At 47.9% G+C, this 21,647-nt stretch overlaps 1 protein-coding gene across 3 annotated transcripts in view; it reads right to left on the bottom strand.

Moving 5' to 3' along the window:
* The window catches only part of slc5a6a (solute carrier family 5 member 6a), a 110,792-nt gene extending 90,023 nt beyond the window's left edge, over positions 1-20,769 (bottom strand). For all 3 annotated transcript variants that reach the window (XR_011592972.1, XR_011592971.1, XM_070877617.1), the window contains exons 1-4: positions 20,683-20,769; positions 18,535-19,384; positions 15,568-15,633; positions 8,490-8,541 (exon numbers count right to left, since the gene is read on the bottom strand). Coding sequence is in view for 1 of the 3 variants with exons in the window: in XM_070877617.1 (XP_070733718.1) it covers positions 8,490-8,541; positions 15,568-15,633; positions 18,535-18,879 (463 nt within the window). In the remaining 2 variants the exon portion in view is untranslated. The remainder of the gene's footprint in view (positions 1-8,489; positions 8,542-15,567; positions 15,634-18,534; positions 19,385-20,682) is intronic.
* Positions 20,770-21,647: the final 878 nt, after the last annotated feature.

Raw genomic sequence — 21,647 nt, 5'->3', positions numbered from 1 at the left:
GGTCTGTGAGGGAGGGAGGGAGGGGGTCTGAGAGGGAGGGAGGGAGGGGGTCTGAGAGGGAGGGAGGGGGTTTTTGGGGGAATGAGGGAGGGGGTTTGTGGAGGAATGAGGGATGGGGTTTGTGGAGGAATGAGGGAGGGGGTTTGTGGAGGAATGAGGGAGGGGTTTGTGGAGGAATGAGGGAGGGGTCTGTGGAGGAATGAGGGAGGGGTCTGTGGGGGAAGAGCAATAGGGAGGGGCACCAGTAAATGGGGAGATAGGGGAGGGGCACCTGTAAATGGGGGGATAGGGAGGGGCACCTGTAAATGGGGGGATGGGGAGGGGCACCAGTAAATGGGGGATAGGGAGGGGCACCAGTAAATGGGGGGATAGGGAGGGGCACCAGTAAATGGGGGGATAGGGGAGCGGCACCAGTAAATGGGGGGATAGGGGAGGGGCACCAGTAAATGGGGGTTAGGGAGGGGCACCAGTAAATGGGGGTTAGGGAGGGGCACCAGTAAATGGGGAATAGGGAGGGCACCAGTAAATGGGGGGATAGGGGAGGGGCACCAGTAAATGGGGGGATAGGGAGGGGCACCAGTAAATGGGGGATAGGAAGGGGCACCAGTAAATGGGGGATAGGGAGGGGCACCAGTAAATGGGGGATAGGGAGGGGCACCAGTAAATGGGGGATAGGGGAGGGGCGGGAGCCAGGGTCCTGGGGTACACGGTCAGTATTCTATGGACATGAAAAACAGGGAGAGAAGACCTGAGGGAGGGAGGGAGGGAGGGGGTTAGTAGGGAGTGTGTGTGTGTGTGCTAGGCCCATGCAGCACAGCCTGGTCTCCAATCATCTTGGATCTCCTTGCCATTGGACCAAGACCTTGCTCTGTGGTAGCTGGTATGCAACAGCCACCCTACGTTAAAGGAATTCATCCACCCTTTAAAATGAAGTTCTGGACCTGGCCCGCATTGGTCTCATCAGTCACCTTAGAACTCATTTTAGTGTGGAAGCAAGTCATCCCCGACTCTGGGGGACTGCCCAAGAAGATATGTTTTGATAAGATCACCTCTCATTCTTCTGAACTCCAATGAGTATAGACCCAACCTACTCAACCTATCTTCATAAGTCAACCCCCTCATCCCTGGAATCAACCGAGTGAACCTTCTCAGAACAACCTCCTTCCTTAAATACGGAGACCAAAACTGTACAGTTGTCGCAGGACTTCTGCTTTTATACTCTCTCCCCCTTGCAATAAAGGCCAACATTCCATTACTTGCTGTACCTGCATACTAACTTTTTATGTTTCATGCACAAGAACCCTCAAGTCCCTCTGTACTGAAGCACTTTACACCTTTTCTCCATTTAAATTATAATCTGCTTTTCTATTTTTGTCTGCCACAGTGGATAACCTCTCATTTTCCCACATTATACTCCATCTGCCAAATTTTTGCCCATTCACTAAGCCAGTCTATATCCCTTTGCAGATTTGTTGTGTCCTCCTCACAATTTGCTTTCCCACCCATTTTTGTATCATCAACAAACTTGGCTACATTACACTCAGTCCCTTCATCCAAGTCATTAATATAGATGGTAAATAGTTGAGGCCCCAGCACCGATCCCTGCGGCACCCCACTAGTCAGTTAGCCAACCAGAAAATGACCAGTTTAACCTGACTCTCTGTTTTCTGTTCTATCCATGCTAATATATTACCCCCAACCCCGTGAACTTTTATTTTGTACAGTAACTTTTTATGTGGCACCTTATCGAATGGCTTCTGGAAATCCAAATACACCACATCCACTGGTTCCCCCTTATCCACCCTGCTTGTTACATCCTCAAAGAACTCCAGCAAATGCAGGGCTGGTTCAATGATTTACAGATGGCATGTATTCCAATTCCATTGAGCTTTACAGCCTTGGCTCAGGGGACATGTCTCATTTCTTCAGTATTAGTTTTGTTCCAGAAAGGAACAAGTAAACAGACCCACCCACTCCCCACGAACATGCAGTACATGCGATAAGCACCTCCCCACAACTGCACGGCCGAGATAGAACACTGTGGTGACTGAACACAATGTCTGAAGGACAGTCACTCCCACGGTTAATAAGCAACAGATGTGAGCACTGTCTGTTGCTTACATTTCTCTGTAATCAAATACTGTTTTTAAACATTTATGTAAAAATAAAGATCCTGCCACAATGATTTAATCTGATGCAAGGATAAAAGGCCATCGAACAGAAACTGTTCACTCTGCTTTTCTCTCCAGAGGTGCTGCCAACCTGCCGACTGTTTTCCAGCATTTTCTGTTCTTATTTCACATTTCCAGCATCCACAGTATTTCGCTTTTGTTAATTTATTGCCGCTTGGTTTCTATGGCACCGACGTGAAACATCTAATTACTTTGATTTTCCGCTGGGCGACTTCATTTTATAGGATTCGTTTAGGCAGAAAACTAGCCTAATCGCCTACCCTACTGCTAATTCAAGGCCTCTTTAAGTGGTTTAACAGCCATTTAATTAAGTCAGTTAATAGCTAAGGATGTTAATCCAGCTTCAGAGATCAGGGAACTAAGCAAGGCAGCAAATTCAGATTCACCAACACGACCATTTATGGATTTGGAAAAGAACCGGCATGAGCACGATGGGCCCCCTTCTGTGCTGTTATGATTCTATTAACAGAGTGAACTGCAGCTCAGCAGGTAGGCCGATTCACAAGAAATAGGAGCAGGAGTAGGCCATTTGGCCCCTTGAGCCTGCTCCAACATTTAATAAGTCATGCCTGATCTGATCATGGACTCAGCTCCACTTCCCTGCCCGTTCCCCGTAGCCCTTTATTTCCTTATGGCTCAAAAATCTGTCTATCTCCGCCTTAAATATATTCAATGACCCAGCCTCCACAGCTCTCTGGGGCAGACAATTCCATAGATTTACAACCTTCTGAGAAAAGAAATTCTTCCTCATCTCAGTTTTAAATGGGCGGCCCCTTATTCTGAGACTAGACCCCCCTAGTTTTAGTTTCCCCTACGAGTAGAAATATCCTCTCTGCATCCATCTTGCCGAGCACCATCATATATTTCCTTCTGCAGAACTTGTCATCAATGAATTAAAGCACGGGAGTGTCTTTTCATTAGGTTTATTGTCTAAACTGACTATTGCTTTAATTTTGGGGAGGGGCACCAGTAAATGGGGGGATAGGGAGGGGCACCAGTAAATGGGGGATAGGGAGGGGCACCAGTAAATGGGGGATAGGGGAGGGGCACCAGTAAATGGGGGGATAGGGAGGGGCACCAGTAAATGGTGCCAACTTGCAATGATGTTTGTGAGTGAAAGAAGGTCTGAATGTTTTCATGGCTTAAAAATAGAAATAAGGAGTTTTGGTAGATAAGGCTAAGTTGGTAGTTGCTGGACCACACAGACTCGGAAGATCAGAGGATATACCTGGTCTATGTTAAGTTTGCTGATCGCGAGTCAGGATACTACTCTTAAGAGGCCAGCAGTGAGGTCAGGACCCGAGGCCAGTATACCTGTGGTAACCAACTACCAAAACGTGAGCGGCTGGAGAGAGCGGAAAAGCGCAGCAGAGCCTGCGCATGGAGAGCAGCAAGCTGGAGCGGGAGCCAGGGTCCTGGGGTACACGGTCAGTATTCTATGGACATGAAAAACAGGGAGAGAAGACCTGAGGGAGGGAGGGAGGGAGGGGGTTAGTAGGGAGTGTGTGTGTGTGTGCTAGGCCCATTCAGCACAGCCTGGTCTCCAATCATCTTGGATCCCCTTGCCATTGGACCAAGACCTTGCTCTGTGGTAGCTGGTGTGCAACAGCCACCCTACGTTAAAGGAATTCATCCACCCTTTAAAATGAAGTTCTGGACCTGGCCCGCATTGGTCTCATCAGTCACCTTAGAACTCATTTTAGTGTGGAAGCAAGTCATCCCCGACTCTGGGGGACTGCCTAAGAAGAAGATATGTTTTGATAAGATCACCTCTCATTCTTCTGAACTCCAATGAGTATAGACCCAACCTACTCAACCTATCTTCATAAGTCAACCCTCTCATCCCTGGAATCAACCGAGTGAACCTTCTCAGAACAGCCTCCTTTCTTAAATACGGAGACCAAAACTGTACGCAGTACTCCAGGTGTGGCCTCACCAATACCCTGTACAGTTGTCGCAGGACTTCTGCTTTTATACTCTCCCCCCCTTGCAATAAAGGCCAACATTCCATTTGCCTTCCCTATTACTTGCTGTACCTGCATACTAACTTTTTGTGTTTCATGCATAAGAACCCTCAAGTCCCTCTGTACTGAAGCACTTTGCACCTTTTCTCCATTTAAATTATAATCTGCTTTTCTATTTTTTTCTGCCACAGTGGATAACCTCTCATTTTCCCACATTATACTCCATCTGCCAAATTTTTGCTCATTCACTTAGCCTGTCTATATCCCTTTGCAGATTTTGTGTCCTCCTCACAATTTGCTTTCCCACCCATCTTTGTATCATCAACAAACTTAGCTACATTACACTCAGTCACTTCATCCAAGTCATTAATATAGATTGTAAATAGTTGAGGCCCCAGCACCGATCCCTGCGGCACCCCACTAGTTACTGTTTGCCAACCAGAAAATGACCAGTTTAACCTGACTCTCTGTTTTCTGTTAGTTAGCCAATCCTCTATCCATGCTAATATATTACCCCCAACCCCGTGAACTTTATCTTGTGCAGTAACTTTTTATGTGGCACCTTATCGAATGGCTTCTGGAAATCCAAATACACTACATCTACTGGTTCCCCCTTATCCAACCTGCTTGTTACATCCTCGAAGAACTCCAGCAAATTTGTCAAACATGATTTCCCTTTCATAAAACCATGCTGACTCTGCTTGATTGCATTGTGCTTTTCATTTTAATTTCCCTCTGTGGGAGCTGGTCGGCAGTAGATTTTCCAAAGCTCTGCACTGGTGATGGGCCAAATGGCCTCCGTCGGTTCTGCAGGATTCTATTCTATCATACTATTCCTGAGGCATGTCTAGCGTGAGATTGTTGCTCGTTACGGTCGGGTAATTATGGTACTGGACCAGCATCCCCAAGGCGAGGAGTTCAAATCGCAGCAAGTTCAATTCAATAAATCTAGTAATCTGTGGGTTGGCACCAGAACAATAAGTATCTGTGCCCTAAAAACCCAAGTGCGTCACTAATGGCTCAATGCCATTGTTAGGGGCAACGGGGAAAGAGGCAATAAACAAAGTCAACGTTGCCCACATCCTGAGGAAAGACAGAGTTTCCACTGGCATTTACATGGGATTGTGGTTCTCGGTCCCTGAAATCTGATTCTAATTACCAAAGTCTTTAATCAGCTAAAACCATTTAAACTGAAACAGGCCCCTTTGGTCTGTTCTGTTCAAGTCTCCCAGCCGTTGCACCCACTATTATTACCGCCCAGTCCTCACCCCGCAACAACACTTACATAGCACTTTTAACGTAATAAAACTTCCCATGTTATCAAAATTGTTAAAGATACTAAGTCACACAAGGCGATATTAGAACAGTTGAGCAAAAGCTTGGTCAAAGAGGTAGGTTTTAAGGAGTGTCTTAAAGGAGGAGCTTTAGGGAGGGAGGCAGAGAGCTTTAGGGAGAGAATTCTAGAGCTTAGAACAGAGTTTGAAAACATGCCTCATGTTCCACCCCTTCACACCTTGGGAGGGTTCCCCACAAAGCAAGGGGTCTTAAATTTAAAAAAAACAACCCAGTCTCAGAGCTTCTGTTTGTCAGAATGTCTCAGAGGCTGAGAAACGCGGCAGTAATCTGAGCAAGTAGCTGGGGTCAGATGGTGGAAATCCAGACAGCAATCTTTGGCACAGAAGGTGGAGAGAGCTGTTGGGAGCGCAGCCACCTCTGAATTAATATTCAACCACGAATCACTTAAATAGTTACAGGTTTAGAAAATACAGCGGAATATTTTGAGGAATATATATTTAGAGACAGTCTACTCCTGATAAAGGTTATCTGTTAACCTGAATGATGCAACTTTGAATTCAGAATGAACCCGAGCAGAGTCCATTCCAAGAGCCATATCTGGAGCATTCCAGATATTAACATAGGAAAATGATGGGCAGGAAATGACAAGCTGGTCCATCAAGCCTATCCCACACCTCATGACGGCTGGAGCGCAGCACATTTAATGGGGCCGCACACGGGGAAAAAAATTAGAAGGAACATTGGTCTCACCTCCAACCCCGCAATCTTCTGAGAGAGGCACAAATCAAAGAGAAAAATCTCAGGGCCAATATTGGGGGGGAGGGGGGGGGGGGGGGAGAAATCCTGGCAACATGCTCTCCGAGCCCCTCTTCAGTCCAGGAGACCACATGGACCAGATGTCATAGTTTTTTTTTTTTACCCGGATGCTGAACAATGTACCTGACACCACGAGAATGGCCAAGTGACCAGCCGCATTCCGTGCCTCATGCTCTGTTGGCTAACTAACAGAGAACAGAGAGTTGGGATAAATAGTTCATTCTCTGGTTGGCAACCAGTAACTCGTGGGGTGCTGCAGGGATCAGTGCTGGGAACCCAACTATTTACAATCTATATTAACGACTTGGAAGAAGGAACGGAATGTAACGTAGCCAAGTTTGCTGACAATACAAAGGTGGGATGTGTGAGAAGGACACAAAAAATCTGCAGACTAAGTGAGTGGGCAAAAATTTGGCAGATGGAGTATAATGTTGGAAAGTGTGAGGTCATGCACTTTGGCAGAAAAAAATCCAAGAGCAAGTTATTATTTAAATGGAGAAAAATTGCCAAGTGCTGCAGTACAGCCGGACCTGGGGGTACTTGTGCATGAAACACAAAAGGATAGTATGCAGGTACAGCAAGTGATCAGGAAGGCCAATGGTATCTTGGCCTTTATTGCAAAGATGATGGAATATAAAAGCAGGGAAATCTTGCTACAGCTATATTAGGTATTGGTGAGGCCACACCTGGAATACTGCGTGCAGTTTTGGTTTCCATATTTACAAAAGGATATACTTGCTTTGGAGGCAGTTCAGAGAAGGTTCACAAGGTTCATTCCGGGGATGAGGGGGTTGACTTATGAGGAAAGGTTGAGGAGGTTGGGCCTCTACTCATTGGAATTCAGAAGAATGAGAAGTGATCTTATCGAAATGGATAAGATTATGAGGGGGCTTGACAAGGTGGATGCAGGGACATTGAATAAATTTAAGACAGAAATAGACAGTTTCTTAACCGATAAGGGGACAAGGGTTATGGGGAGCGGGCAGGGAAGTGGAGCTGAGTCCATGATCAGATCAGCCATGATCTTGTTGAATGGCGGAGCAGGCTCGAGGGGCCGTATGGTCTACTCCTGCTCCTATTTCTTATGTTCTTATAAATTGGCCCAACCCGAGACAGCCTGACCCTCCGCTGCTCTCACTGCCCGCCTGATCGGATCACTGCCCAGCCTGACCGGATCACTGCCCAGCCTGACCGGATCACTGCTCTCACTGCCCCAGTCCCACCGGATCACTGCCCCAGCCTGACCAGATCACTGCTCTCTCTGCCCCAGTCCCACCGGATCAGTGCCCAGCCTGACCAGATCACTGCCCTAGTCTGACCCGAGCCAACGCCCTTGAAACAATAGCCCACGTACGGTTACTGCTCACACTGGAGCTAAGATTAAAATACCAAATATGCATTATGTAACGTCAGAAACTGTCGGCGGTTTAGAACAATAGAATAAATAAGGCAAAACCGGAGAGAGGGCCAGTAATCAGAGGACACAGATATGTAAGATAATTGGCAAAAGAGCCAGAGGGGAGATGAGGAGAATTTTTTTTTAAATTTTTTTTTAAACACAGTAAGTTGTGATGATCTGGAACGCTCTGCCTGAAGCAGATTCAATAATAACTTTCAAAGGGGAATTGGATAAATACTTGAAAAGGAAAAATTTTCAGGGCTATGGGGAAAGAGCAGGGGGAGTAGGATTAATCTTTCAAAGAGCCAGCACAAGCACGATGGGCTGGATGGCCTCCTTCTGTGCTAAGATTTAATGAACATTCGTAAGTCCGCTGTTTTAGTATGGGCATCAAGCTATGTTAAATGGGTTAACACCTCTGCTAAAACAGAAGAATGGAATAAGAGGCTGCGGTGTCATGATATGGCAACATTCTCCCCCTGCCCCTACCGTCTGCCCTACAACTGATGGGGCCACATCAGACAAAATGCTCACTGCTGCTGTTGTTGCTTTATACGGACTGAAAGTCATTCGATTCTAGCATCTAAACAGATGAAAACTAGCGATCCCGCCAATGATCACATCTAGGTGATAGCCAAGAATTTAAAAATCCGTATTCTCCAACAGTTTGTTTTCTTAGGAAAATATCCCCAAATTGTTTTACATGACTGTAGCTGGCGTTGAGTAAGTGGACTGGGGCCTGAGAGGGTTCCATCAGTCTGGGTGAGCTCCAGGTACCCTGGGGCATTTCACTATACCGCGACGCACTCGATCTCAACGTACCTGCATTCAGCGCCAGACCTGGTGCGTACAGCACGACACCCATGTAAATCACCTGCAATTAGAAGAGAAAGATTGGTATTACTATAAACAAAGCCCTCTCCCGCAACAAACCGCTCTGAATTCATCCTTACTGGCAGTGATAGCACTGTCACCTCTGAGTCAATTGGTTCAACAAAAAAAAACACCAGACACAAGTACGAATACCGTGGGGCAGTACTGAGGGAGCGCTGCACAGTCCGAGGTGCAGCGCTCTTGCACTCTTGCACGAGACTCCCCGTCAGCCACTAACAAGGTTGTAGTATGGATATCACTACCATGGGCATGTTCGCCACTTTTTCATGGGGAACTTTATCAAAAGCTTTATGGAGGATACTGAGAGGTGAGGAGGAGCAGAAGAACCTTGGAGTATATGTCCACAGATCCTTAAAGGGAGGACAGATTGATAAGGTGGTTTAAAAGGCATATGGAATGCTTTCCTTTATTAGAAGAGGCATAGAATACAAGACCAGGGAAGTTATGCTAGAACTTTATACAACACTAGTTAGGCCACAGCTTGAGTACTGCGTGCAGTTCTGGTCACCACATTACAGGAAGGATGTGATTGTACTAGAAAGGATGCAGAGATCTATGAGGATGTTGCCAGGACTGGAAAACTTTAGCTATGAGGAAAGATTGGATATACTGGAGTTATTTTCATTGGAAGAGGAAGCTGAGGGGAGATTTAATTGAGATGTATAAAATTGTGAGGAGCCTAGATAGAGTGGATAGGAAGGACCTATTTCCCTTAGCAGAGGGGTCAATAACCAGGGGGCATAGATTTAAAGTAGTTGGTAAAAGGATTAGAGGGGAGATGAGGAAACATTTTTTCACCCAGAAGGTGGTGAGGGTCTGGAACTCACGGCCTGAAAGGGTGGTAGAGGCAGAAACCCTCATCACATTTAAAAAGGTACTTGGATATGCATTTAAAGAGCTGTAACCTACAGGGCTACAGACCTAGTGCTGGAAGGTAGGATTAGGCTGGGCAGTTCTTTCTCAACCTGTACGGACACGATGGGCTGAACGGCCTCCTTTTGTGTCATAATTTTCTATGATTCTATGTCAGAATTTTTCTATGATTATATGAGGTCCTAACATGCTATAGGAATTCCCATTGGCAACTTGGGACATCAGCTCCAAAAAAAGTCACAGTTAGCCAGCAGGATCTCGCACCTTCTGAAACCACCATGGCTGCCATTTACTAGTTTACTTTCCATTATTTGTGCCTTAGTCTGTAGTTACTTGGGTTTGTTTAGTCGCCTCTTTTGAACACGAGTCCCATGGTGGTTTGGTTCCCATCCAGAGACCTGCCATGTTCACCATGCAATTCATAGACCATGGCGTCAGTCGACTTGAAGGTGTCAGCCATGGCTCAGTGGTTAGCACGTGCCTCTGAGTCACATGGTTGTGGGTTCAAGCACCACTCCAGAGACTTGGAACATATAATCCAGGCCAACATGCCTAGCGCAGTACTGAGGGAGTGCTGCACTGTCGGATGCGACATTAAACCGAGGTCCTTCCTGCCCTCTCAAGATCGCACGGCACCTTTCGAAGGGGAGCAAGGGACTTCTCCCCAGTGTCCTGGCCAACATTTACCCCAAAATCGACATCACTAAAACATATCTAGTCATTATCTTACTGCTGTTGGTGCGACCTTGCTGTGTACACATTGAAGTGTTGTCATGTATTAAACAGCCAAAAGGACTTCACTGGCTGTAAAGCACTTTGGGACGTCCTGAAGTTGTGAATGTGCTATACAGCTGCACGTTCTTTCTTTTTATCTTTAAGCTCATTGAGCTCCTTTGGTATGTGCTGTCATCTCTGGGGATTTGTTTCTTTTGAACCCTTAGATTCAGTCTCGGAGTTGCAGTACACTTGTGGAAAAACAGTTTCCATTGGTGGGAGGTTCGGTAACCATAGGAGCAGGAGTAGACTATTCAACCCTTTGAGCCTGTTGTGCCATTCAATGAGATCATGGCTGATCTGTGACCCAACTCCATATACCCGCCGTTGGCTCATATTCCTTAATACCGTTGATCAACAAAAAGCTATCAATCTCAGATTTAAAATTAACAATTGATGTGGCATCAATTGCCGTTTGCAGAAGATAGTTCCAAATTTCTACCACTCTTTGGGCTCAAAATTGGCCCATCCTTTTTTTCGACGCACTCACTGGAGATGCTCCGCTTTTCTGCGTAAAAAAGTGCTCCGAAAAAAAATAGGTCCCTACTTTGGACGCTGTCCGGCCTCTCCCGGGTCTTCGCGCAGCGTGGCCAGTCGGGTCATGGGCAGAGCCAGCATTCCACGCTGAAACCAGTGCCGAGATATCTGCACATGCGCGTTGGAGTGTGCGCGCATTCGCAGTAACTCCTGCCCCCAGTCTCAGTGTGCGTGATGCAGCATGGGACCCTATCATCATACCGGCTGCTGGTGCGTCCTGCCCCTATCCCAGGCCGAGTGGCCTACTGCACAGACTGGCCCGCTGCCTTCCTGGGCTGAAGACGAAGGTAGGGTAGCACGCACTTACTTCTATTTTTTATTTGGATATATTGAAAAAATTGTCAATATTTTTTGTCTCTTGTGAATAGTGGTGACCATTTGTCAAGCCTATTTACCTGGTGCTATTGTGAAAGAAGAACATAAGTGACGGAGGAACACAGAGAATATCTTATTTATTGAAGTAGACTTTATTTAGATAATATGGGCTCAATTTTGGCCCAGTATAATCACTGCAAACAAATAGTTGTTTAAATTAGTTGTGAGATTAGGGCAATTTAATTCAACTATCTTTTATTTTTGTAGTTTAAGCTTCCATGAATGCTTCTGTTGTATAGTAAATTAACTTTGCAAAGTTCGTCATATGATGTCCTGTATAGCTGTTTGATCCTATTCACATTCTTTAGTCAAGTCATTAAATTCTGCTGGCCTCTGATGTACCTACCTGTGCTGATTTCTTAACTCTCTGCTGATTTCTTAACTCTCTGCTGATTTCTTAACTCTCCGCAAAGGTTTTCACAAGCGGCCACATACGCTGGCCTAAGTTAGATTGGAGTAACTATTAGCTGGCCAAAGTGGCCCAAATGGCCAAAACGCCCCCTTTTGGGAAAAAAAAACAAAACTAAAAAAAATCCTAACTAACTAACTCACTTATACTGGCGCAAATTGAATGTGCAAAATGTGGATTTTTAAGATACTCCAGAAAAATCAAGTTGCTCCAAAAAAGAGAGAGAGCAACTTTTGGCCAATTTTGGGCCCTTTGTGTGTAGAAGTTTCCTAATTTCACTCCGGAAAGGTCTGGCTCTAATCTTTATAGACCATGCCCCCTAGTTTGAGAATCTCCATAGGACAGCGATTTAAGACAAATTGGCAAAAGAACCAAGAGGGAGGAAACTTAAAAAACCATTTTCAGTCATTGTTGTGATCTGGAATGCACTGCCTGACAGGGCGGTGGAAACAGATTAAACAGTAACTTTCAAACGGGAATTGGATAAATACTTGAAAAGTAAAAATTTGTAGGGCTATGGGGAAAGAGCAGGGGGAGTGGGACTAATTGGAAAGCTCTTTCATAGAGCCGGCACAGGCACAATGGGATGAATGGCCTCCTTCTGTGCGTATCATTCGACGTGTGGCAACTAAATCTGTTTTTTGTCATCTCCCCAGAATCTAGAGAATAATCTGGTTTAACAATTAACTTCTGTAGAATGCAGATAAAATGAACATTGGTTCCACATTTAATCTGATTTCGACCTTTAGAACCCAAGAAAGGAATATCAAAGGATCAAAGAGGGGCATGCAGAAAAACTGGGCAGCTGCAAAGCTGATCATTATTTTGTACCTTTTGTAGAACAGAGACCCTGCAGAAATCGACAGGTTCAGACTCCAGTGATTGCTGATAAATCCACAAACACACTTGTTATTGAATGACGGGACTGCAAAGCTTTCTATTCGAGCGTAGTCTGCCTCAGCCTGCCGTGAATACAGGTGGACTCCACCGTGCCGTCAGTCCAGACACTGCCATTTTACATCTAAGTCATGCTGCGATAGTGTCATGGTTAAGTCACGGGACTAGTAATCCAGAGAACGCGAGCTCAAATCCCACCGTGTCAGTTTAAGAATTTGAAATCAGTTTTAATAAACCTCGAAATAAAAAGCTGGCATCTGTAAACGTGAAGCTGTCAGACTGTCGTAAAAAAAAATTCCAACTGGTTCAAACGTGTAGCCCTTACCCAGTCTGGCGGCTATGTGACTCCAATGCCACACAAATGGCATTCTCGCTTAACTGCTCTCTGAAATGACCTAGAAAGCCACTCAGTGCACCCGTCGCCATCTTCTCAGGGCAACTAGGTAGGGATAGGCAATAAATACTGGCCTTGCCAGCGATGCCCACATCCCGACAATTAGCCAACTTCTTTTGCGAGCGGTTAGCATGTGGCACCCGAGTGCTCGAGGCAAATCGTGTAAATGTATTTAAAGAGAAGCTAGATAAACACATGAGGGACGAAGGAATAGAAGGAGGGAGGAGGCCCATGTGGAGCATAAACCTGTTGGGTTGAATGGCCTGTTTGTGCTGTAAATTCCATGTAATCAGACCTGGCTTACGGCAGCTGAGCCACGAGGAGAGCTGGGATTTGCTTACTCTGGAGAAGAGACAATCGGTGAGATATCAGTCCAGATCCTTACGGCAACAGGTAAATTCAACCCTGATAAGTTCAAGATGCTCACAAACTCCAGAACCAAGAGTTGCGGCTCAGTTAGAAGAGAGGTGCAGAGAGTTTAGATCCTGCACACAGAGGGTGGCGATCGTGTGGAATAGACTGACTAGGGATGCAGATAGGGTGGAGAACGTTAAGGTAGAATTGGAGAGATAAATAAGACCAGCAGTGTCAGAGACAGCCTCCTCGCAACGTAGGAACAGGAGAAGGCCATTCGAGTCTAATCCTCCATTCAATTAGATCACGGCTGATCTGCATCTTAACTCCATCGACCCGCCTTGGTTCCCTAACCCTTAATAACCTTGCCTACCAAAAACCTATCGATCTCAGTTTTGTAATTTTTAAATTGACTTCCCAGAAGTTCCATATTCCCACTACCCTTCCTGTGAAGTGGTGCTTCCTGACATCAGCCCTGAACGGCCTGATCTACCCTATCGAATACTTTAATCATAACCCCTCAATTAGGTCAGCCTTAATCTACTATACTCAAGTGATTACAAGCCTTGTCTATGCAATCTGTTCTCATAATTTAACCCTTTTAGCCCCGGTATCATTCTGGTGAATCTGCACTCCACCCCCTCCAGGGCCAATATATCCTTCCTGAGGTGCGGTGCCCAGAACGGACTGCAGTACTCCAGGTGGAGGTCTCACCAGAGCTTTATAGAACAGAACTTCCATCCCTTTGTATTCCAGACTCCTTGGGATAAAGGCCACCATTCCATTAGCTTTTTTAATTAATCTTGCGCCGGGCCACTCGTTCTTAATGATCCTGAGAAAGAGATGGCAGAGACCCAATGCAGATTAACCAATCAGATTAACTTACACACTCATGTCAACATGTTGAGTTGTGTTTATTATTAAGTGGCGTACTTCAAAATAGGATATTCCCCCACCCCGGCACTAATTCCCCGTTCCCACTAATTCCCTTCCCCACTTCTCCAGTCCCACACTAACACCTTTCCCGAGGTGGTGATGCCTTGTTGGCGTGTGGCTCCATACTACATCCAATATCTTGGCCAACTGGCCATTATTCATGGTCCACCCAGGACACAATGGACTGGACTTTCCATTATTATTGCTATCACCCAAAAACGGGCGATAAACTGAATCTCGCCGGTTATATACATGATAAATGGGCGATAAACTGAATCTCGCCAGTTATATACGTGATAAATGGGCGATAAACTGAATCTCGCCGGTTATATACGTGATAAATGGGCGATAAACTGAATCTCGCCGGTTATATACGTGATAAATGGGTGATAAACTGAATCTCGGTGGTTATATGGACGATACATGGGTGATAAATGGGAAAATATCTGCCAAAAGTCTAGCCCCATGTGATTTGCAGCATGTTCGATTTGGGCAAGTACTGTCGCCAAGACTATTCCTGTCCTGGCTCAGACCCACACTTCCAGGGGAAGGAAGGGGGGGGCGGTTCGTTAGATGGTACACCTTATCCAAAGGCTCCCATCCTAACTCAGGGAAAGGCGAGGCCAATCATAGCCCCGCATGCCCGATCGTCATGGAATTCGTGAGCAGGCTACTTAAGGCGGAATTTTTTTTTTTTTTTTTTAAACGTAAAGTGACAGTCACTTTTCACGAATGGCAGTGTGGCATACTGAGTATGCCTTACCTTTTGACATTTAGTGAGGAACAGAAGCATTAAATTTGATATGTGTCAGCTGTGACTCAGTTGGCAGCACTCTCACCTCCGAGACAGAAGGTCGTGGGTTCAAGTCCCACTCCAGAGACTTGAGCACAAAAATCTAGGCTGACACTGCAGCGCAGAGCTGAGGGAGTGTTGCACTGTCGGAGGTGCCAGATTTCAGATGAGACATTAAACCGAGTCTGCTCTCTCTCAGATGGACGTAAAAAATTCCATGCCACCATTTCGAAGAAGAGCAGGGAAGTTATCCCCAGTGGGCTGGCCAATATTTATCCCTCAATCAACATCACTAAAACAGATTATCTGGGTATTATCACATTGCTGTTTGTGGGAGCTTGCTGTGCGCAAATTGGCTGCTGCATTTCCTACATTACAACAGGGACTGCACTTAAAAAGTACTTCAATGGCTGGAAAGCACCTGAGATCGTGAAAGGTGCTGTAGAAATGCAAGTTTTACTCAATTTGTTCTCAAATGGTTGAAGGGACTGATTGATTTCCCAGTGAACGACAGAATCTCTACAGCAGTGCAGCTGACAGATTTTTTTTTTTGTTGACAGTACCAGAAATTTACTTATAATGTTCCTGGCTGTTTGAACAGAAGTTCACTTCAGGAGTATTTAACCGGTTACTGCTGGAAACATCTGCCGGACACCACACTCACCATCTGGAATATAAAAGTCAGTGTACCGCACAGCCTGGTCGCCTTGTTAAACCGCAGCTCCAGGTACTGGAAGAGAAACACAAACAGCGTCTTAAGTTCAAATTACAGTCAACAGGAGCAGAAACTATCCAAGAGGCTGCACAACTGCACAAGCCAGAGCCTGGGTAAAAGCACAGCCTCTGTATATGCTGGTCGTATTGTCAGCAATGGGCTCAGTGGGGAACACGATCACCACCGAGTCAGTAGGTCGTGGGTTCAGGTCCCACTCCAGAGACCTGAGCCGCTAATCTAGGCTGACATTCCCAGCACAGAGCTGGAGGAGGTGCCGTCTTTCGAATGAGACGTTAAACTGAGACCCCGTTTGCCCTCTCTGGCAGACGTAAAAGATTCAAGTCTAATCCATGCAACCAGTTTGCGAGTTCAAATTCCACCGGGAATTAATTTCATAAATCTGTTAATTTTCACCTGGGAGGGAAAGGCCGGGAGGGGGGGGGGGGGCAGCAGCGTCCCCGATTCCCATGCAAGCCACTCAGCTGTAAAAAGGATCACCAAAGGAGAAGACCCACTATCACCCTCTTAGTGCAGCTGAGGGTATATAATAAATACCGCCTTGTCAGTGCCGGAATCACAAAACAAATAGAGTGGGCATTCTTCATGCAAGAGCCTGGACAGTGAGTGCCATCTGGCTCTTCGATAGTAGGCCTCACATAGAACCCTAGAAATTTATGGCATAGATAGGCCATTCGGCCCATCGTGTCCGTGCCGGCCGACAAGAGAGCTATCCAGACATATCCCTCTTTCTAGCTCTTGTACCGTAACCCACAGGGCTACGGACCATCAAGTGCACATTAAGTACTTTTTAAAATGTGAAGATGGTTTCTGCCTCTACCACCCTTTCAGGCAGTGAGTTCCAGACCCCCACCACCCTCTGGGTGAAAACATGCCCCCTCAAGACCTCACTAAACCTCCTACCAATTACTTTAAATCTATGCCCCCTGGTTATTTGCCCCTTTGCTAAGGAAAATAGGTCCTTCCTATCCACTCTATCTAGCCCCCTCATTATTTTGTACACCTCAATCAAATTTTCCCTCAGCCTCCTGTGTTCCAAAGAAAACAACCCCAGCCTATCCAATCTTTCCTCATAGCTAAAATTCTCCAGTCCTGGCAACATCCTCGGACCCTCTCTAGTGCAATCACATCTTTCCTGTAATGTGGTGACCAGAACTGCAACAGGTACTCTAGCTGTGGCCTAACTAGTGTTTTGTACAGTTCAAGCATAACCTCCCTGCTCATATATTCTCTGTCTCGGCTAATAAGGGAAAATATGCCTTCTTATCCATTTTATCTACCTGGCCTGCTACCTTCAGGGATCTGTGGACTTGCACTCCAAGCTCCCTGATTATATGTTTCAGTTTCCAAGCCCAACTCTAGCCCTTACCCACAAACATGTGCCTCCAGCGGGGCGAACTAGGTAGCGATCAGGAGTGGGAACCAGAATCGTTTATTTTATTTCTCCCCATTCCCCATAACTGAATGGCGCTGAGGCCAACAGCATAGACCCAGAGCCTTCCCTGAATATACTCATTGGACCAGCCCGGGAGGTGGGGTCCCCAGATCAACGACATTTAACAGATACTTAACCACCGGTCACGCTAAAACAGTGTTGTCCAGTAGGTTTGCCAATAGACACATGTGGCTTACTGGGAATTCAGATGTGGATAATTGCATTCCATTAAAATATTAAGTAATAGAAACCGTTGCTAGACACGGTGAGCTCAATACTCATTGTGTACATGTGAACCTTAACCTTTCTGTGCCTTTTATCATCGTTGGGAGTGCTTTACTTCTTTGGTTACTGAATGGTGATAGATGTTTGCCGTTATACACACACATGAAGCACATTTACCTGTAGTATGTGCAAGGTGTTGTCTACTCAAATTAGTGGTTAAAACGGTGTCGCCACCATAGCTACGCCTGTGCCTGATCAGCCATTTCTATTGGCCGCCAGCCATTTACCAGCGAGGGTCACTGAGTAAATGGGTGTCCACTTACATAGAATTGACATTTGGCCCAACTGCTCTATGCCGGAGTTTAAACTCCACACGAGCCTCCTCCCACCCTACTTCATCCAACCCCAACATATTCTACTCCTTTCTCCCTCGTATATATATCCAGCTGCCCTTAAATGCATCAACACTGTTCACCTCAACCACTCTCTGTGGAAGCGAGTTCCACATTCTGAGTACAGAAGTTTCTCCTAAATTCCCTATTGAATTTATTAGTGACTACCTTATATTTATGACCTGTAGCATTGGACTCCCCTCCCCAGTCCCCACCAAATGGAAACATCTTCTCTATGTCTACCCTATCTGACGCCTTTCATCATTTTAAAGAACTCTATTTGGTCACCCCTCAGCCTTCCATTTTCTAGAGAAAAGAGCCCCAGTCAGTTCAGTCTTTCCTGATAGTTATAACACCTCAGTTCATAGAAGAGCATACAAGGCCATTCAGCCCATCGAGGCTGTGCCAGCTTTTTGAAAGGGCTATCCAATCAGACCCACTCCTCTGCTCTTTCCCCATAAACCAGCAACATTTTTTCCCTTCAAGTATCTTATCCAATTTCTTTTTTGAAAGTTACTATTGAATCAGCTTCCACCTTTCAGGCAGCGCATTCCAGATTATAACTCGCTGCGATTAAAAAAAAAGTCATCTCCCCCTCTGGTTCTTCTGCCAATTATCTTAAATCTGTGTCCTCTGGTTACCGACCCTCCTGCCACTGGAAACAGTTTCTCCTTATTTACTCGACCAAAACTCCCTCATGCTTTTGAGCACCTCTACCAAATTTCCCCTTAATCTTCTCTGTTCTAAGGAGAACAATCCCAGTCTCTCCACGCAACGGACGGAGGACTTCTGGTGTCGTCCTTGTAAACCCCCGCACCGTTCCCTCTCCAGAGCTTTTCTGCTTACCTCATAAGTGCTGGTGAGGCCCAGCCGGTAAAACATGGGGACAAAGACGTGAGCCGGGATGAGGAGGCCCAGGAAGTAGGAGCAGCCCAGGAACCAGTACTCGGTGCCGTACGTGTAGATCTCGGACGGCACGCCTAGGATGGCAACGGCCGACTGGAAGGTGGCGAGGAGGGAGAGCGCCACGGGCACGAAGGTCATGCTGCGTCCCGCCAGCAGGAACTCCTGGGTGGTCCGCTGCTGCCCGCCACTCAGCGCGTAGTAGAGCCCGATGACCGAGGAGAAAACCAGGAGCAGGGCGAAGATGACATAGTCCGCCACCGAAAAGCGTATCATCTTCGAGGGCATTCTCGCTTGGTGGGAGCGGAGTGGCCAGCCTGCCGTACAAGCTCTCGGCCCCGTTGCAGTCTCTGACGGAAGTGTCACCGAGTTGAGAGAGAACGAGAGAGAGAGGGGGAGGAGCTTCCTGGCTCACAACATCACAGTAAAGTCTGTGCCATTCTCATTGAGAGAAATCATTAACACACACACACACACACACACACACACACACACACACACACAGGGGGCGGGGCGGGGCGTCCGGCAGAAAGTGGAGCCCAGAGATAACAGCAAGGCAATTGTCTTCCCTCCCAACTGTGTGCCAGTTGGTCAATCCGATCGCCGCCTCTCTCTGGGCATTCCTTTCATTAACGACCCACCAGGAGGTCAGCACACACACAAAAATAAAACCACACAGATTGACGGAGCAGAGATCACCAGGCTTTAACCAGGTGGAATGCCCAGCAGTCGAAGGGAACACGCTGTCCAAGGCTGGTGAGAAGATAAGTGAGGCGGAGGGCGCCGATCCAGCCTAGGGGAGGGAAGAGAAAGACAGAAGAGATCATTTAATCTCCGACAGACAAAACGTTCCACAATCTTGGCCACTAGTTCAGCTTTTGATTGAAATTCTGTGTAAATAAGTCGCACAGATTAAGTAAGTTAAGCGGTAGAAAGCAACTTATGATCCTGGCAAGAATCTGACCTTCTTGGAACAAAAGCTGGTGGAGGCGTGTTTTCTTTTACATTAATCCTCCTCATCCTCCTCTTCTGCTCACCTCGAGCAGGCACCAGTCTTTGAGCGAGAGGGCTGGGAGCTTGCCCCCGTTACTGGCCATCATCAAAGCCGGGAGAAGTCCAAATTCAGAAGTTGCCAGCTGCGGCTCAGTGGGCAGCACACTCGTCTCCGAGTCAGGAGGTCATGGGTTCAAGTCCCACTCCAGAGACTTGAGCCCCATAATCCAGGCGACACTTCCATGGCAGTACTGAGGGAGTGCTGCACTGTCGGAGATGCTGTCCCTCGGATGAGACGTTAAGCCGAGAACCCCTCTACTCTCAACTGGAGTAAAAGACCCCAGGGCACAATTTCGAAGAGCAGGGGACTTATCCCCACGATCCTGGGGCCAATATTTATCCCTCAATCAACATAGACAAAAATACAGATTATCTGGTCATTATCACATTGCTGTTTGTGGGAGCTTGCTGTGCACAGACTGACTGTTGCATTTCCTACATTACAGCAGTGACTACACTCCAAAAGTACTTCATTGGCTGTAAGGCGTTTTGAGACGTCCAGTGGTCCTGAAAGTTGCCATACAAATACAAATCTTTGATCTTATATTGATGAGCCCTAGTTTTGGAGCTTACAGCAATGCCCCCGGTCGATTGCCCGGAGCCTTTGGAGGAAGTGAAACTCTGACCGCAGGAGGGACATGGTGGGGGGGGGGGGGGGTTAGGGTGCCCGGGGGGGGGTTAGGGTGCCCGGGGGGGAAAGGGGGAGACTTTGACCACGGGGGGGGGGGGCCTGGGGGGAGGGAGAGACTTTGCCCGCGGAGGGGACAGAGTGCCGGGCTCCCCCTTTGATCTGTCCCCGCCTGCGGGCTGGTTCACCGCCTTGGACTGAGCGTCAGGCCCGCCCCCGGTCCGGGCTCAGTCTGACCCACGGCCACACTTGGCCAGGCCGCTGAGTGTCCGCCAGACAACATCCGGCGCCGGGCTCCGGCTCACTGACTGTCCGCGGCTGTCCTCAGGGTCTGACCGGGACATCGCGGCTATTGCTTGTCACACACCCGCCCACCCCCGTCCGACAGTCCCCGGTGTGTCTTTCCTCACCAGCGGATCTCACGCGGCTCGATCGGCACGCTCTCGAACCGAGCCGGCACGCTCTCAATGAGAAACACGGCGCCGGCTCAAACCCGCGCCCACCAATCACAGGGCACGACAGGAGGGTGTGCTCGTTCCCGCACCAACATCTCTTCCAATTGCTCGGAATGCGCTCTTCCTCCCCATGGAAACAGGCTGGGGAGGGGGCGGGGCTTGGGCTGATTCAGGGAGGGGGCGGGGCTGACTCAGGCAGGAGGCGGGGCTGACGAGGATGTGGCGGTGCTGACTCGGAGGGGGCGGGACTGACAGGGAGGAGCGGGACTGACTCAGGGAGGGGGCGGGGCTTGGGCTGACTCAGGGAGGGGGCGGGGCTTGGGCTGACTCAGGGAGGGGGCGGGGCTGACAAGGATGTGGCGGGGCTGACGAGGATGGGGCGGGGCTGACTCGGAGGGGGCGGGACTGACAGGGAGGAGCGGGACTGACTCAGGGAGGGGGCGGGGCTTGGGCTGACTCAGGGAGGGGGCGGGGCTGACAAGGATGTGGCGGGGCTGACGAGGATGGGGCGGGGCTGACTCGGAGGGGGCGGGACTGACTCAGGGAGGGGACGGGGTTGTCTCAGTTTTGGGGTGAGGGTATCTGGGGCCTATATGTGACTCCAGTCCCAAGCTAACATTGTTAACTGCCCTCTGAAGGGATGGAGGCCCGAACACGAGGGTGAAGAGATGATGATGATGATGATGGTGGGCCCAAACCTGTGGTCGGAGGCTCAGGTTAAGCAACTGAAGGGTCGTGGGAGAAGACAGAATGGCCACCACTACGTGCGCGGTAGTGGTTCCTCTGCAGCTCCTCCAGGCCTCCGCAGTTGGGCCGCCGGGGCCTATTCTGACCTGGCCGGAAGGTCTTCGGGGACGCCACTGGGCCGGGCCAGTTAGCCGAAGGGACTCCTACACGGCAAGAAAGCCCCAGGTGGGCAG

The sequence above is a fragment of the Pristiophorus japonicus genome, chromosome 1 (assembly GCF_044704955.1).
Source record: "Pristiophorus japonicus isolate sPriJap1 chromosome 1, sPriJap1.hap1, whole genome shotgun sequence".
In the NCBI taxonomy this organism is placed as follows: domain Eukaryota; kingdom Metazoa; phylum Chordata; class Chondrichthyes; family Pristiophoridae; genus Pristiophorus; species Pristiophorus japonicus.
The sequence above is the reverse complement of the archived record's forward strand: the minus strand, read 5'-3'. Positions and strand labels throughout refer to the sequence as shown.